An 18,590-nucleotide genomic window follows, 5' to 3' on the forward strand; every position below is an offset into this window, starting at 1 on the left:
TCTGTTTTTTGTTCATTTTTCAGATTTGTATATGACTTTTAAAGAACCATGATAAAGACAGGTGACTATTTCCACACAATTAAATTGAGGTACCTTATCTTTTCTCTAGTGGGCCTGTTTAAGTAATATTACAGGAGAGGGTGTGCTTTAATGTGATTATTGGCACGACAGTGAAGCGGTCAGGACCGAGGGCTTGTAAGGATGTAAAAACAGAAAGGAGATCTAGTCTGTTTTATTGCTTTCTAGAGAGCCTTTCTCAAACTGACCATATTTCGTCAAAGGGGTCGAAATTAGTAGGCCTATAACAAGTAAAAACAACATTATATTACATATTATATGAAATTCAATTCCAATAATATTTTACCATTGTGAAGGTGGAGTGATATTTCTGGTGATGAGCAGGATGTGATGCTTTATGGTGATTTGAGCACGTTCCAAATGCACCGCTGACCAGTCAGATCGCTGGGTCAGAATGACATGTTGTATAATTATAATTTATGAATTAAAATCATGGATTAAATACACTGAATTGGATTTCGTATATTTTTAAAACTATGTTGCTGAATATTTCAAATGTAGCCTATCTAGTAAATGTATGGTAGCCTATATATTGTAAATAAGGAGTTCGTCATATTATGCAAGCCAGGTAAATTCTAGGAGACAGAGACTGAATGATTGCTCCCCCAGCTGGCCCATGAAACTGCTTTTAAGACGCGCTTTGTTGTGTTTATTGAGTTTAATTTCGATAAGTCATAAGTCTCTTTGATATATGTGAAAATGTCTTCCATTTTTTTCCCCTTTTAAACAATGAAGATCCTGAGTTAGCACTTTCATTGCGTACCAGCCTCGTGTGGGAGTGGACGACGCCATCATCTACCTGCTGCAACGAGCTCAGTCTCACCTGGATGGAACCGGTGAATCTGTGAGAATCACTTTCTTTGATTTCTCCAGTGCATTCAACACCATCCAACCACTGCTGCTGAGTGAGAAGCTGCGGGTGGTGGGGGTGGACATGTCCACCGTCTCCTGGATCACTGACTACCTGACAGGCAGACCACAGTTTGTCCGTCTGGGCAGTGTGCTGTCTGATACGGTGGTCAGTGGTACTGGAGCTCCTCAGGGAACTGTTCTGTCTCCCTTCCTGTTCACCTGATACACAACTGACTTTCAGTACAACTCAGAGTCCTGCCATCTGCAGAAGTTCTCTGATGACTCTGCAGTGGTTGGGTGTATAAGGGATGGACGGGAGGACGAGTACAGGGCAGTAGTGGAGGACTTTGTGGAGTGGGCGGGAAGGAATCACCTGCTCCTGAACGTGGCCAAGACCAGAGAGATGGTGGTCGACTTCAGGAGGAAGACGATGGCTCCACAACCGCTGAGAGTTCTGGGAGAGGAGGTGGACATGGTTGAGGAGTACAAGTACCTGGGTGTGTCCATCGACAACAGAATGAACTGGAAGACCAACATCAATGCTGTCTATAAGAAGGGGATGAGTCGACTCTTTTTCTTGAGGAAACTTCGATCCTTCAATGTGTGCAGCGAGATGTTGGAGATGTTCTACCAGTCTGTTGTGGCCAGTACATTGTACTTCGCTGGGGTCTGCTGGGGGAGCAGCATTGGAGCCGGTGACACCAACAGACTTAACAAACTGGTTAAGAAGGCCGGCTCCATCATCGGCTACAAACTGGACAGCCTGGAAAAGGTGGTGGAGAGGAGGACACTGAACAAACTATTGTCCATATTGGATAATCCTGACCACCGTCTCCACCACCTGCTGCAGGGACAGCGGAGCACTTTTTCTCAAAGATTCCTCCAGCTCCGCTGTCACAAGGACAGATACAGGAGATCATTCCTGATACAGGAGATCATCCCTGCCCACTGCAATAAGACTGTACAATAACTCACCTCTGGCAAAATCCATCACATAATAACCCTGTTGACTGTGTTTCTTGGTTTGTTGTATATAATATATATAGATATATATAATGTACTGTATATACTGTGCATTTTATATTTTATATTTATATTTTCTACTGCTATTTACTGCTATTTTATTGCTTTTATATTATTCTATTCTATTCTATTCTATTCTATTCTATTCTATTCTATTCTATTCTATTCTATTATTTTATTCTATTATTTCTGTTATTATCTTATTGCTTCTGTATGCTGCTGTAGTGGAAAAAAAATGTCCCCTCGGGGATTAATAAAGTAAATACATACCTACCTACCATACCTACCTACCTACCTTTCAACGTGATAGTACTATAGGTTGTTTGGGAGCATGAGAGGCAAGCAGCTGGTCCTGCAGTTCCAACTTTGGCCACTATACCTGCAGAGCAGAGTGCACAGCTTGGTGGGGTGACTGATTTCCTGACTGACAGGGAGAGAAGGAGCATGATGACTCGCCTGTGGTCAACATCCTCTTTTTATTGTTACCAGTATTCATTTTGAAAACGTGCCACTATTGAAGCTGTTTCCCATGAAGAAACAAACAACAAGCTTTTAACTGTTGTTTTTCAAGAATAGAAGTAACTAATTATCTCAATAGTGGGACATTTTTAATCAGAAGGATTAAATCTTTCTATTCCTGCCAAACAGAGTAACCTTTTCCGTTATTGAAACGGAAACATATTACCTAGATTTGTTTATCTCAAGCTTCCATTATTGTAGTGCCGATATGACACATTTATTGTTAGCCAAGATATTATTTTAGGAAAATAAAAGTTCACTTAAACATTGCAAATGTCTGCCAGAGCTAATAGTGTCTTCTTAAATGCAAATCTGCAACTGTAACCACAATATGTCTGGAAATATTTCAAAAAAACATTAATGATGTAAAAACGGCCTTGCACCTAGCTCAATCCTCAAATTAGCTGTTGCAGTTCACTCCTACGAAAGCACTCACCTCCCCAAGCGCTCCATAACAACTGCTTGTTTATTAGGTTGGAGCGAGTACATGTGTATATCCAGAGGATGACAGGCACCCATGAATGTGCATCGTAAAATACAATCGTTGTACTGTATTTCTAGAACAGCCCATGTTTTTCCACTACTGAACTTTACTAACATTTGCTGGATTTGAAGGTATCTGGCATTAAGTAAACAGATGTCGCATCTCGCAACATTAATGAAAGTGAAAAATAATTTGTGAATTTGCTCTGTGACTCGGATTCGCTCCTGAATGTATTGGGTATTTAATTGGCCCCTGCTACTATAACAAATGGGATTTTGTGCTGTGTTGTATAAAGGCACCAGGATTTCCTCTTAAGAGTCGATTTACAACGCATGATGATGATGGACAGACAGTGCCGTCACTGGCCTGTTCTTGATCATGGATATTTAGTCATCATACGCTTGCATGGACAGGTTAAACTGGACCATATGACAAACAATATTGTTTACAGCATAAATATGTTCCTAATAATCGACAGACAGAGCAGTAACTGGACGGTTCTTGAACAGGTATCTCCAGAAATGATGCTAGAAATATAGAAAAACTTGTGTTACCACGCACATCTTGTAGTTGGCTAACTTAGCCAACAACACAGCGTATATATGCCGTTGTTCATAGAACAGACATGACAAGGATGCAAAACTACAGTTGTATAAGTCTTTGTCCATGTCTAAACTCTCCTTGGTACATATGCATTGATATAATAATTCCAGTATGTACAAAAATGAACAAACAATCTGTACCACATTTGACCAACCGCTTGTATGGACAGATTAAACTGGGATGAACCCAAGTATTTTAAAGTGACAGAACACGTTACCAAAATACATATTCACACCTGTGATACAATGGCAAGTGGAAGTATTATTAACCATGTTAAACGACACCTTTCCATTAAGTTTCATGAAAATTGGGAAGGTACAGTAGTTTTTAATCGTGGTGACACAAACAAATAAACTGAAAACATAAACTTGTTGCAGAGGTATTAGCTGATCCAACAACAACCATCTGACCTGTTTAATGTAAAAACCCTTAAGAACTGAAACCTTTGCATAATTCTGCAGTAAGCAGTGTGATTGGACTGTCTGAGCCTGAATTGTTAGCAGAGCGTTGAGAGTAAAGTGCAAAATCCAGGCATATAAAACTGTCTTGTGTTTTGTAATCCGATTAACTTCATACACACATGGAACAACTGTGGTGACTGAATCAATAAATACAATAAATAAAGCAAGCTGTGTTTAAAATTGTCATCCTCAAATCTTATGTTGGCTCACAGGTCTGAGAGGGAGGCCAGCTCGTGTAGCAGTAGAGCAAAAGATGGGCGATCTTCTGGTTTCTGGGAATGAGAAGAGAGAGAGAAAAAAATAATTACTACAGGACACTTTGCTGTCTGCTCATTTTGAAATATGTTGAATTTCTGTCCTCACCTCCTTCCAGCTCCACTCCATGAGCAGGTGGACAGAGTCCGGGGCCGAGCGTGGCTTCAGGAGCCTCATGCCTGCGTTCAAGGACTCCACCACCTCTGCGTTAGAACGGTTCTCATAGGGGAGACGGCCCTCATTATACACCTCCCACATGAGCACACCTGAACAGGGAGACACCAATCATTATAGAATAAACAAAGCTGTTGGTCAGTTATCCCTTTAACTGATAATAACAAACAAAAAGTCAACAGTTGGTTAACAATTTGCATGTCTGTGGTTATTCAATGTTAGCTCTTTTACATGTGCTGTTTTGAATGGTTACAATAACTATTATTCAAAGCAAGAATGATAACTTTGGCGTAAAATGCTTCTTGGGTATTTACTCTTAATCCTGATTTTGATGGAAATGACACACATGGTCAAATAAAAAAAGCCAAAAAGTTGTTGTTGGTGGTGACAGAAGTAAGCGGCACCAGGTGTTCCACAATCAAAAGAACAGGTACTTTGATTTTCATTGTGTTATAATACTGTCACTCTCGTATAAAAATTAAAAATGGCATGGACAAAAGCATTTGGACCTCAAACCTTATATTTTGTAGTACACCCCTCCAAGGTAATTAGTGTAATCAACTACTTTTTTAAGCTCTTAATGAGACTTTTACACGTCTCAGCTGGTTGTTTGACTCTCCCTGAGCAAACTGCTCCAGTTCTCTCAGGTTTGATGGGTACCTTCTCCCACCTGAGTTTCAGCTCTTTAGATATTCAATTGGATTAAGAACAGCACTCAGAGTGGTCCAGTGCTGTCTTCCCATCCATTCTTAGGTGCTTATAGATGTGTTTTGGGTCATCAAGCTTCTGGAGGAGATATGACCTGCGGCGGAGACGGAGCTCTCTGATACTGGGGTGTATGTTTTGCTCCAGAATGCTTTGATCATCGTCAGTATTCTTTTCTTTGAAAGCTTCAGTTTTTGTTCTGAGAGCAGAGCCGTTCACCTGTAAAGCTCTAATTTTCTTTCATCTGTCCAGTTCTCCCAGAAGCATTGTGACTTGTCTATATGCGTTTTTATCAAACACCAGCTGTGCTTTTTTTTTATGTTCCTACTTTAAAAACTTGGTTCTGCCTGCGTCTACTTCCACAGAGCCCACTTTCATTCAGAAAGTGACATATGGTGCAGCCATACACTGTTGCACCATATGGGGGTCAGCTTGTATCTGTTTTGAAGTTTTCCTTGGTTCTTTTTCCAGCATTCACATGTCCCTCTGATCAGTTTGGACTCAATTTTCCTCTTGTGGCTAAAAGCAGGGAGGTTGGCTGCAGCTTCATGTACCAACTTCCTGATGACATTAGCAGCTGTGGTTTCAAGAACTTCAAGCTTCTTGTAAATGGTCTGGTGGTCTTCATCTTGACCATGTTTGGCAATTATTTTCTTCTTTATCTCCTCAGACAACTCTCCTCTTCTCTCTCTTTTGTCCATAATCAGTGTGATAAAGGATACCAAACAGCTCAGTGAGCACTCTTCTCCTCCTTAATAGGCTGAATGACTGATTAAGTGGTCGAAGATACTTGTGATAGTAACTGAGGTCAATAGTATGCTTGAAATGTTACTTCACTAACCACTGGTAAGGAGTATGAATTATTTTGTCCAGGCCATTTCAGAGGATTTTCCTACAATAAGACTGAACTAAGCTTCTTATTTTTAATCTAAGGCAAACCAAAGGTCGGCAGGTATGCATGACGAAAGAGCTCTTAATTTTAACACTATTCACGAACAAATTGTGCCACGTCTGCAGCAGAAGTTGTAATAACCAACTCATTTTTACCATATTACTGCATCTGTGGGACACAATCAAGTCACAACTTCTGAATGCAGAATCTCGTCCCGGGAACATGTCCATGTCAATATAAAAGGTTACTGATTGTTTAATCTGCTGTTTTGGCTGTCGTTCCGACAGTATTAACTTCCTGGAGTTTACTGTAAATCCACTAGTTGTCATTGCAGCATGAACATAGCTACCAAAATTTAAAGATTCTATAAAGCAAATTCCATGATTTGCTTCTCAGTACATTATATACGTATGAAATGAGTCGCTGAAAGCATGTGCAAAGCTAGAAAACTTTGTCGCACTGAAATGTGGAGTTAGACCGTTGAACAGATTCTCACCCGTCTTCAGCTCAGGTTTTGTTTAGGCGGAGCTAAAAGCCAACCTATCTACGTCACAACAACCTATCTAGGTCAGATCACAGAAGGTTTATATAACCTTCTGCATGGCTCCTCCTCTCACACGGTGAAACGGTATAAAAGCCTGGAGCTCATTTGCATAAGAGGTCATCCCACTGGACTTCAGTTCTACTCCTGCCGTAGTCAGATTGTTATTGTACATCAGCTGGCTGCTACAGGACGTCTCCCTCCACCTGCAAGTGCATCTTTCCTGGAAGCAAGAACCTCCAAACTAGCGCTGCATCGCTATTTCAATGTCCTACTGAGGAAGAAAGGAAAAAGAGGTGGATTGATTTTGTCAGCAGTCACACTGATGGAGAGCTTCGCATCAACAACAACAGCCGCCTGTGCAGGGACCATTTCACGGCGGATTGTTTCACCAACTTCCACTCAGCGTAAGTTCTGTGTGCTTGTTATAATTATACTAGATAACTTTTCCACAGTAACTCTGCTACATTTAGTCCGCGGTGCAAACCACTAATGTGATTTTACTCGGTGTAGAATAACTTGATTTTCATGAAATGGGATCTAACGTGCTAATTAGCTTCTATTGAGCTCGTAGCAGAGTTCAGAAGAAAATGCTCCGATAACCGCGGATTTTTGTATGCGTCTCAATAAAGCTACGATAAGGAACTATAATGGATGTAACTGTATTTCACATGTCGGGGTGATGGTAAACATGGACCAGACCCGATTAATGAGGGTTGTTGTTTTTGTACTCTGGTGTAACGTTATGATCAGCGACCCTCTCGGTTACATGTACCGGTACCGGTCCGGATAAACGAGCCCGACTACATGTGTAGGAGGCTGCAGAGAGCAGGTGGAGGTGGAGGTAGAGGTGGAGGGACATGGGACATGGGACATGGGACAAGGGACTTTCGGCTCAACCTGAGCAGGTTCAAAGTTTGAATTGACGTAATATAATGAATTGACATGTGATGTGATGCAGCGTTGTTCATGTTGCAGTCGTTACAGAACTAAATCAACTCCTCCACTCTTATTATCTCCACTGTTGTAATGCAGGTGGTTAGAAGTAGTTGGAGAGCTCATTGTCTGCTGTCTCTGGTGTCCAGTTTTACTCCTGTGTTACAGCTCAGGGGGACAAGCTGGATTTATATGCATCTGTATGTTTCACTCATTGGACAAATAAATTCTGATTCTATTCTGTTTTCCCAAAGCAGGCTGCAGGAGCAGGAGATTATCAGCGAGGAAGTCAATGCTGTGGGAATAACAAAAAGATCAATAGATGCAATTATGAGAAGATGGCAAGATATTAAGCGGAAAACAAAAAAAGGCTTATATTTAAACGTTGGCAAATAAAAGAGGAGGGACGTTGGATGAGATCCTCTAACAAACACCGGTCAGCAGGTCCAGATCTTTCTGTGATGAGCAGGTGACTTTTCATTCAGTTCCTCGCGAGTGCTCGTGAACCTGATGAAGCCACCTGTGAATTCTGCGGGACACGTTCAGTACCTGTGACGGCACACCTGAATAACGGGACCGGGTGGGATATCCAAGCAGAGATACGCTGGAACGACCCAGAGGCAGGACGATGCTGAGCCATAAGAAGTTTTGACATTGCTGGTATTTCGTGGCTCCTCCTTGTTGTTGGCTGTCAATCATCATTCAGTTCATTCAATGACTCAGAAATGTCATCGCTGGACAGTTGACATGTCTGAATAATTTTTCCCTCTGTCATCTCAAAAGTTCTGAAGCATCTGATTAACACGTTCCTTTCAGTTGAACTAAAATTCACCCGCAATCACTTCTCCTATTTCTACTTCCAGGTTTAGTAAATGTCATTGTGGGTGCTGAATGGATCTATTTGCATGTTCCCTCCCAGTATTTTGCACCTTCAAGTAGAAACGGCCAATATTACATTTGCATTCAGGCAAACACGCAAAATGGACAACGTGTGTTTAAATTGCACATTCGAAAGACGCAATCCTCACTGCACGTCGTTAATAAGTCAGCTTGGACATTTTTCTTCAGGTGGTGTGGAGTTTGCACATGATTTTAAATCCGCAAACCTTTAGTTAATCAGGTCTTTCTTAGAGCCCTTAGAGTCTTAATCAGAACCAAAGCCTTTTACATTACTGCTTTTCTGTAGAAAGTAAAAAAAAATTGTTGACTTGACATTGATTTTATAACTGTACTTCCAATACATGATAAATAACCCAGTCCTTTGATTTGCGTGTTTGACGTAACATGTGTCCTGTGATCATCAGAGGGAAGAAATATCCTAAACCATTGCAGTCTTATTTAACTTCCAGTTTGGTTTCTGACAGAGTAAACTCCAGAATGAGCATGCTGTCAGTAAAACACAGGATTTTGGTTTGTAGTCAACCAACATGCAAAACTCACTATGCTCTTGTTCTATTAGAGCTGTGAATGAAACTTCAAACTGACTTGGATGGTTGAAAAAGACATGTTGTATGACTTGAGGGACAGCGAATCAAGACATACAAAGAAAACCACTGAAAGGCAGAGACATAGATGAACACACCGAACGACCAGACGTCAGACTTGCTGCTGAACTTGCAGTATTTGATGACCTCTGGGGCGGACCACTTGACAGGGAACTTGGAGCACTGGGAGCTTGTGTACTGGTCATCGAGGACAAATCTACAGTGGACACAAACCACACGCCATCAAACAATGTACATAAGTGACTTCTAACCACAATGGAAATATGTATTATGATTTAAAAAGTAAGATAAACAATATAATAGACATATATCGCAACACGTCAAAGGATTTTCTGAATTTTTTATAAAAGCATACCTGGTCATGCCGAAATCAGACACCTTCACCTCATTGTTCTTGGAGACAAGGCAGTTCCTGGCAGCCTGGAGTAGAAACAGATAAAGTATCTTAACAAAGCAGAGATACAATAGTGTTCCTTAAAATGTAATATAATGTTATATATGTTGGTTTACCAGATCTCTGTGGATGAAGTTGGAGGTCTCCAGGTAAGCCATCCCTTCACTGACATCCAGACACATTCCTAACATCATGTCCTGAGACAAACGGCCTTTCTTGGCTCGAAGGTAGTCAGATAGGCAGCCGTTGTCCATGAACTCAAACACCAGACACATGGGAGAGCGCTGGGTGCACACACCGTAGAGCTGTACCAGCTTACAGTGAGACAGTCTCCTGTTCAGACACACACATGCCAAAGATGAGTGGCTTCTAATTCATTTCACTTGTACTCACCATTCATTGTACTTACATCATAACCGTTGCCTCTTCTTTAAACTCTTCGTCTGACATGCACTCTTCTCTTATCATCTTCACCGCCACCTTCCTCTCCCTCCATCTCCCCTCCAGCACCAGCCCAAACTGGCCGCTGCCCAATTCCTGACCCAGGGTCAGCTCCTCGGGGTGCACTTCCCATTGATCTGTTGAGCAGCAAACAGTTGGAGAACAACAACACCTATGATATTGTTCAGTGTTTGTATATAGAAATGCAAATATGCAAGTTAAATTTACATAATTTCAAAACAAAGTGAACCCCTAGCAAAGAGATCACAACATTCTCTTTCCTAATTATTGTACCACACTAAACAGATGAGGGTGCATGAGAGTCGTGAACACACCCAGAGGAATATTCTGTGAAAACCACTAGAGGTCAGTGAAAACAGGTTTTTCATCATGAGGCTCTGATTACTTTTAGCTCCAGTTCAACCAGCTAGGCTGTTAATGCAAAAGTAACCTTTTGAGAGATCAGCAGTTTCCTGGGAGCAGCCTCCATCTTGAGAGACAGGGTGTCTTAGGCGTGTTATCAGACCTGCCCAGTAAAAATATCACACATATTAATACATATAAATATAAAGTATGACAGAGCAGCAAATTGTGTTTTCCCTTGTGAAGCATGAGCTGTTTTTTTTTCAGCTGAACTTCCTTTTTGCCTTTAATCTCTTTTAATAAATTTGTCTGCATGTGGAAAGAAACACTTACCGGCAGCATTGTGCTGGTGGTAATGGATTAGTTCAGGAATGGTGCTGAACAGGTACTTCTCTGCCAAGTAAAATGTGTCCTGCCCTTTTTCTGTCTGTCTTATCTGGTAATGTTTCACTCTTGGATTCTTCTCCCCGTTTGACCTACAGATTATAAAACTTTTTTTTTTAATGCAACGAATGCCATACATCCTTAAAGTAGAGGTTTGCCTACTATAAAATGTACAGAGTAAATTACAGGAAAACAATGCCACTATTATACAGCAATTATACAGCAGACAAGCCAAGCTATCATTAGTTACCGTGCCAGCATCTATACTTAAAAAAATATCCAAATCTCCTGACGTATCAGGTATAAAGATAGTTTTCACCATGTTATCTACTAATGCTAACATTATTTTAAATGCATAACTGTGTACTGAATTTATTAGGTTTAAATAACAGTATAAAAGAAGGAGAAATTTTACCCTGGCGCTTTGGTGAAAACTGACACTGTGTAGACTCCTGCCTGTCTTGAATCACGCACCATGAATGCACCTTCTTTCCCCTAAAGGTAGAGAGTTGAAACCAAATAAGATAGCGTAGATTAAAAAACATTCCATGTTCAGTATGTTAACAATGTATTCCTTTAATCTGCAGCTGATACTAGCACAGGTCTGGTCGTCATATTGAGTAATAGATGATAATGATGGATAGCTGCCACACCCCCTCCTGCTTGCAAAACTTTAGCAAAGCACTTTGCAGCAGGAAATTCAACACTGGGGGAAACATTGTGGTTGTGAAAAATTCTTCATCTCCTATCTCATGTCAAATTCTCGTTGTGCAGGTGTACATTCATTTTGCAAATGAAAGATGGCTGGAGGTGGCACAGACAGCATGGAACTGTACAAGAGGCAACATCGTGTTTACATTATCGTCAGAGAAGTTGTTTGGAGCATTTTTTTTTTCTGTAAAAACAGACCTAAGGGGATGAGTAGAAATTAATAAATAATTATTGGATTCTTAAACACTGATGTTGTTTTTACCTCTTTCATTAACAAATCCTCTGCTTCCCCTCTGTTAATGTTTTTGTTGTACCATCTGTGAGAGGACAAATTAACAACAGCTAAATCAGGTCAAAAATGAACAAATGACTGTATTCGTAGAAATCCATATGTTAACAATTCGAAGAGAAATGCAGTCAAACTCACTCAAATCGTTCAAAGTTGTTGCCGGATTTTTCAGCTACGTACGTGCTGGGCACAAAACCCATGTTCCTGATCAGGGGCCATAAAAAAAAAAAAATTAACTTTTTTCATTCTTACAATGATAGAAATCGCTAATATTTTTAACAGCAAGCAGTAAGTAAGAATAAGGAGATCATCGTCCCCCTCGATGTGCCTCACCCTCTGTCATTCTGTACAGTCCACCAGTCAGACTGAGAGCCATTAATTAGGACATACTCCAGATCTTTCTGAAGAGGCAAGTCGTTGTCTCCTTGTGGTGTGTAGTCTTGCAGAGCGACAACTATTTTCTGTCCCATATCTTGCAGCCCTATCTGCCGGAGATAAAAAATAAAATATTATCTAAAATCAGAAGCAGGGACATCATCGAGACATTTTAATCAAAGACGTTTCTTTTTCAGCAACATATTATGCAAGGAAAGCAATAACTGTGTCATACTTTTTAAAATACAATATTGATTCAATAAGTCTTTTCAGAAGTTAAATTGAGAAGTGGTCAATTTTTTTTTATTGCATTTTAAAGACATGTAACCCAACAGACTTCATCACAATGCTATGTGAATGATATTGGAGTGTACTATAAGTATGTTTTATGTTTTATAACAAGCATAGACTCTGCTACAAAAGAGGTCTTACAATCACATGATACCAGCAACTCAAGTTAACTGAGCAGCCAACACGCAAATTCATCTGCGCCCAAACCACAGGCACATTGGTTAAAAGCCAATGCAGAGCCTTCTATTGAAGATGTCACGAGAAGCAGACTTGATAAACTGGCTTAAAACAACTTGTAGCTAAAAAAAAAATGCAATAAAAAGTCATTTTGACCACCACATATCATGTTAATAAAGCTTTAGAAAGTGGTACCTCTTCATCCGGGAGTTGAGGAAGAGGCTTTTCAGTAGCTGGAGGGAAATCAGAAATATTATATTGGTGACATTTCCAACAGATCCAGCCATACAAAGCAGAAACAATTTTATGTTGGATTTGGTAGAATGCAAAGTTACACAATACAATTAAACTCTTAACCACATGTTCAAAAAGCTTAGAAAACTCCCACTACTCTATATAATTTACGTAAGATTATTTTTTTTTGGATTAGACAGGTACAGACTGAACAGCATATATAAATGAGGGAAAAGCTTTAATGAAAATGTGTTTTCTACAAAGAGAAATAATAACAAATAATACAAACCATAGCCCACTGAGTCATATACATGACAGCCTAGTGCCAGTTTTTCTGTTTGTTGGCAACATCTCCATTTACCATCCATCCAGAAGTTTGGGTGGTATTTGGCAACCAGATTGTTATGCTTCGTCTCTGTATCAGACAAAATAAAGGAAATCTAGTTTGAAATATCAGGCATCAGGAGTTAGCAGTTACTTGTTTTGCTGCTATCATTGTTGGATGATGTTCTGACATTGCTGACCCTCTTTGAGAGCTCGGACCCATCTCTGACGACAATCATTGTCTGGGGCAAAAATGTAGAGATAATAATTGGCATGGAAAACCTGTAGAGACATTTGTATTTGAGAAATGATTATTTTTTGTTTTTGTCTTATGTCAAACTTGTACTACATACTCAATCATACAGTAAACAATACAATATTTATGCAATTTTGTTCACAGTAAGTAGCCTATGTATTATTTGAGAAATTGTGACTCTTACCTGAAAAGGGTACTTATAGTTGCATGGTATGGAAACATCAGAACACACAGTCTCCGCACACTTAATGCTGGACAGTTCGATACATCCTTTCAGCATCGGCTTTTTCTGAAAGAACGTGATCTTAACTTATATATTTGTTAAACAATCTATTTTACATGTGATTTTAATTGTAGCTGGGACCCAACAGAACACATTTTTAAAGTAAAATGTCATAATGAGCTCTATAACTTCAAAATAAAGGCAAGCGTACACTTACCCCGGGACGGCGTTCAGAATACTTCAGGTCTTTGGTGTCCAGTACAAAAAATCTCTCCTTGTAGTTGCATGGTGATGTTCTTTTCTTTTGTTGAGATTTTTTGATCATAGTCCCCTTCAGAATCACCCTGGGGAACATGGTAACAGCTATGAACAACGCACTGACAAACACTAGATTTTTTTTTTTTTTTTTTTACAGAGGGAGGCTAAGTGACTGTAAAAAAAATAAAGCCGTGGATGAAAACGAGATAGATACTGTGGAGCTTCCGGTATGAAGTTATTGCAGACAGTAAACCACATCCTCACGGCAACAAATGGCTGCACGCGCACACACATGCGCTCAACTACTTTCACGTACAATGTTGCAATAAGCCACTATGTGGGGTGTGCAGTAGTAGGAGGATCTGTGATCTTGGCATTTTTAAACATTTTCCATCACAATATGCTCCTTTAAAGTGGCTGTATCCTTGTAATGACACAAAGTTTTGATATTAATGGAAACATAAAACAGGTGTATTAATGTAAGAACAAAAACTATACTATAATTAACATAAACAAAACCTAAAATTACTTTGGTACGTTGTACTGAAGCTGAAGTTTCAGGGAATTCATAGTAATTTATGCATTTTTTTCTGTTGTGATGCCGATTTGGGTGTTTTGTGTTCAACTTAAATGATGCCATACTTTTATGATTTGCCTTGTTTTTTCTTTGATAAATCATTGCCATAATTGTTGTCTTTGCTTTTATACTTGTGAGGTGATTTCTGTTTTTCTTGACTTCCTCTTACTTACACACACAATAATCACAGTCAAAACAGAGTCATTTGTACTTTTGCTGGGAATGTCAGAAAAACAATGTTAATTTTAGCTTCTAATAATAACAGAGTTAGGTTGCAGTAATCATGCAGAAAAAAAATGTGACTAAATTTTTAGTAGCCATGTTCAGAAATGATTAAAGTTGGTTAGACTGTCCAAGTTAAAATCTGAAAATTCATTCTCACGTAACATAAATGATTTATTTGATGCTATACCACCACCATCAGGAAAAGTGTTGCTACAATTTAGTCCGAATTACATTTTTTGGATGAGACTGGACTACCATCTGGTGCAGGTGGGTTTTTAGTTCATGGCAAAACACTTTTTAGTCAAAAGAAAGAAAAAAAAACAATTTTAAGTAACTAATTCACTCTGAGTGGAGGTAAAAATATTTCTATAACGTTTTGAAATTTTAAACTGTGCAAATGTTCAATATCTGTTACTCATTTTTCTATTATCAAGCTCTTATTTTTGACAAAATGTCAAATAAACTCAAAACTTTCATTAGAGAACATGTCTGATGTGGAATGGGAAATATAAATACATTTTGTTCCGTTAAAAGCCCTTTTTACAATTTTGCCTAATAATATAAGTTTTTTTTTTTTAGGAGAAGACGGTTTTAACTGAACTCTTTATGTTGCCTCATAGTTAGTTATAATATTGGAGATTCCGGAGTGTTATGAACCGGCGACGCTTTTTATGTTCGTGTTTGACTGCCACTTTTACTGTTACAGCGGACTTACATGTTCCCTCGACATCAATCTTCAAATTATGCTGTAAACACAAACTTATGATTTATGTATTTGGTATTAAATACTCCTAAAACAATCTTGATATATTGAATACGTACGTCCAAAAATGACGGCCAATCAGCGTTGAGCTTGTGCTTCAGCTGCTGTCCAATCCACGCAAAGAAAAACGGTCACGAGCACGGTTCAGCCAATAGAATTGGACACAGTCTCGTCAGCGTGTCGGGAAGGAGCTGAGCTAGTCATGAGCTAATTGTCCGAAGACACCCCCTCAGTAACATTTCACATCTAAAGTCTACATCCAGCAAATAAAGAGCCATCTAAGAGGTATGTGGACATTTCACGACTGTCTTTTCACTTCCCGGTGGTATTAGTTAGCTCCGAGTTTGATGTCCCGATTTAGCCAGTAAACAGAAGTTAGCAGCGGCACGGCTAGTTAGCGTGGTTGTTCCCTAAAACGCTGCTGAGTTAATTCATCAAATATTCGACAACAGAAACTTGAGGTTTTAATAATAATGATGATGCTGTTTGTTCAACAACATGCCTACTGTTACATTGGACTACCGGTACAAACAACCAGCAGGGTAACTTTGGCCCAACATGCTTTGTAGTGTAAAATATATAACCGTAAAAATGTTGTTTTAAAATTAGTGACGAGTTTAAACACAATTCAAATGACTATACTGTATTGGGATATCTTGCCTATATTTTACAGTCAGGTTCTATGTAATACTTTTACTCCGTAATGTTTTAGTTAAATATACTGTTTTTATGATATTATGTTTGGTTTTGTAATATTTGTAATTCCAGGTTACTTTGTAAATGTATATCTTTATATGTAAAAAAAAACATGTTAGAAGCACACAAAGCATTTAAAATACGCAGGGCTGCTTTAATTTGGCCACAGCGATTCAAGTGCACTGAGGCATCACTGCAACAGTGCATTTTTCTAAACTCTTGACCGTTTCACATCTGTATAAGGGTTCTTGTACCCTTTATTCATGTATTGCTGTGCATGCTTGTGTTTTTCAGGTCTGCATCATGGGTGAACCACAGCAGGTCAGCGCCCTGCCTCCTCCGCCTATGCAGTACATCAAGGAGTACACGGATGAAAATATCCGCAAAGGTCTGACCCCCAAGCCACCGCCACCCATCAGAGACAGTTACATGATGTTTGGCAACCAGTTCCAGTGTGATGACCTCATCATCCGGCCTCTGGAGAGCCAAGGCATCGAGAGGCTCCATCCTGTGCAGTTTGACCATAAACGGGAGCTCAAGAAACTCAACATGTCCATCCTTGTGAACTTTCTGGACCTGCTGGACATCCTTATCAAGAGTCCTGGCAGTTTGAAGCGCGAAGAGAAGCTGGAGGACATAAAGCTGTTGTTTGTTCATATGCACCATCTGATAAATGAGTACAGGCCACACCAAGCCAGGGAGACACTGAGGGTGATGATGGAGGTGCAGAAGAGACAGAGGCTAGAGACAGCAGAGAGGTTCCAGAAACATCTGGAGAGGGTGGTGGAGATGATCCAGGGGTGCCTAGCCTCTCTACCTGATGATTTACCACAAATGGAGGGTCAAGATGGTGCTTGTGATGGGACAAAGACTGTGTCCGCAGCAGCTAGTGTTGGTTGTTCCTCTGGGCAGGCCCCCAGACTGAAAATGGAACCTATGGATGTAGAGGAAGCAGGTGCCAGCTGCATGGCAGCGGGTCACCAGGACAAGAGTATCCCTACTTTAAAGAGGGACAAAATATGGGACAAAGATGCTGCCATGTGCAGTATTATTGATGAAATAGCTTAGATTATATGTAGAGTTGTTTCGTCTCATTTGTTGTGCACCTGAACTGTGTTTTTGAATGCTGTACTTGGTGTAAGTCAGAATGTTTGCTATGTTTTCAATGGGGCTTAAATCCTACTTGACATTGAATGGTGTTTTATTTAAAACCTATCGTGTATATATTATTCCCAGGTCCTGTGAAGACGGTCAAAGAGTTGAATTATTACACAGATCGGCTGGGATGTCACCTCTTAGTTTTTGTAATAAAATCAATAAAGACATTTCCATTTGTAGAGTCCAAGGCTGTTACAGCACCGAGGTGTTGTAAATCGATCAATGTCAAATCACATTCAGTGTGAACATTGACTCTTTATGTCTGCAAAGCATTAAACTCTTGTCACTGACTTGCAGATTGTATCACCCAGTGAGAGGTCATGGAGAGGTGTTCTTCCGACATCACTGCCGGAGAAAGAAATGCAATCTTTTCACCAGGCTGCCTGTTAAAGCTTCTGCAAATCCACATGTTCAGTTATGTAAAGTTCAACGCACACATCTTAAACAGATTGGAATGCAGCTAAATCCTCAGGGGGTAAATCTGAATATTGAAATATACCAAGTCTACTTCTGTAACACTCGTCAGGTTCAGTGTAGGTGTACTCCGCAATCACCAGTAAACACTTAACAGAGTTTGGGGCAAGTTTTGTCCTTGTATTGTGGAGAGTTTCCTCAATCTTTTATGTAAAACGATGACAAAAATAATGTTTTAGGGGGTGATTTGACAAAGGTTAAACGGCTAAACAAGTGCCAACATCTGTGGAGTGGCACTTGTGAATATGATTTGTTTTCTAATTTGTTACTTTGTTAATGCACGTGCTATATAAAGCACGCTTTCCCGTCATTAAGGGGCCTTGGATTCTTTATGGTCCTTTGAGGCAACTGGCTATAATAATGCCGATCTAATACTTTCATACCAGAGACCAGAGTTGTTGGACCAATGTCCAATCCTTCTGTTGTCAACGACCATTAAGCCTGCAATACTAGACAACACTGTAGTTTGATAACGGTGAACCATCCATTATTTAGACTTCTGTGTGATGATTAACACTTCATCAAACAAATTGTTGCAGTAGCACTGCCATTGCAAATACGGCTGAGGAGATCTCTGCCTTTTACCTTATTTCAAAACTCGTGGGTATAAGCATGGTTGGTCACTGGGTGTGAGGGTGCCCCTGAACCCATTGCTCTAGCCTCATTTCATTGAGCCAGAATAACGGTATACACTGACCTGCCCTGCAACCCATTGAAGTGTATGTCTACATTAATAGCGTCGTTGTGCTGTTTTCACCGACGCACAGAACTTGTAGCTGTTTTCGAAACGTATCCAGCCTACATTTTGAGTATGTAACTGAAAACAGGATGAACCGAGGTTTATGTCATGGTCCTTCCACCCCGCCCCCCTGGCTGTTCTTATGCTCAGCTGGGATTCCCTACACTGTCTGTGACGAGACCTTTTCGTACCCTAATACTAAAGTAAATA

The 18,590-nt window shown here is 39.9% G+C and overlaps 2 protein-coding genes across 2 annotated transcripts; one reads left to right on the plus strand and one right to left on the minus strand.

The window, feature by feature from the left end:
• Positions 1–2,990: 2,990 nt before the first annotated feature.
• itk (IL2 inducible T cell kinase) lies at positions 2,991–13,856 on the minus strand. Its single transcript, XM_069696857.1, has 17 exons — positions 13,708–13,856; positions 13,452–13,556; positions 13,212–13,293; positions 12,977–13,102; positions 12,649–12,686; positions 11,944–12,095; positions 11,749–11,814; positions 11,584–11,638; positions 11,026–11,105; positions 10,560–10,702; positions 10,315–10,389; positions 9,832–10,000; positions 9,539–9,755; positions 9,384–9,448; positions 9,106–9,224; positions 4,384–4,541; positions 2,991–4,292 (listed from the first exon to the last, which is right to left on the minus strand). Exons 1-17 carry the CDS (start codon positions 13,843–13,845, stop codon positions 4,227–4,229), a joined length of 1,854 nt encoding a protein of 617 aa, XP_069552958.1. The 5' UTR covers positions 13,846–13,856; the 3' UTR covers positions 2,991–4,226.
• Positions 13,857–15,483: 1,627 nt separating this feature from the next.
• Positions 15,484–17,463, plus strand: med7 (mediator complex subunit 7). Its single transcript, XM_069696697.1, has 2 exons — positions 15,484–15,598; positions 16,304–17,463. Exon 2 carries the CDS (start codon positions 16,313–16,315, stop codon positions 17,075–17,077), a length of 765 nt encoding a protein of 254 aa, XP_069552798.1. The 5' UTR covers positions 15,484–15,598; positions 16,304–16,312; the 3' UTR covers positions 17,078–17,463.
• The last annotated feature ends 1,127 nt before the right edge of the window (positions 17,464–18,590 follow it).

Source organism: Brachyistius frenatus, unplaced genomic scaffold (assembly GCF_029030835.1).
Source record: "Brachyistius frenatus isolate BFR_SWC_R1_liver_20210118 unplaced genomic scaffold, ASM2903083v1 Contig_22, whole genome shotgun sequence".
NCBI lineage: Eukaryota > Metazoa > Chordata > Actinopteri > Embiotocidae > Brachyistius > Brachyistius frenatus.

Bases quoted from the DNA above. Each gene is read 5' to 3' on its own strand.
- med7 (XM_069696697.1), top strand. From the start codon at position 16,313: ATGGGTGAACCACAGCAGGTCAGCGCCCTGCCTCCTCCGCCTATGCAG.
- itk (XM_069696857.1), bottom strand. From the start codon at position 13,845: ATGTTCCCCAGGGTGATTCTGAAGGGGACTATGATCAAAAAATCTCAA. The intron at 10,001-10,314 runs GTTACTTTTGCA...GCTGCTCAACAG, and splicing joins AACTGCTGATCTCTCAAAAG to ATCAATGGGAAGTGCACCCC. The intron at 4,293-4,383 runs GTGAGGACAGAA...TCTCATTCCCAG, and splicing joins TGGAGTGGAGCTGGAAGGAG to AAACCAGAAGATCGCCCATC.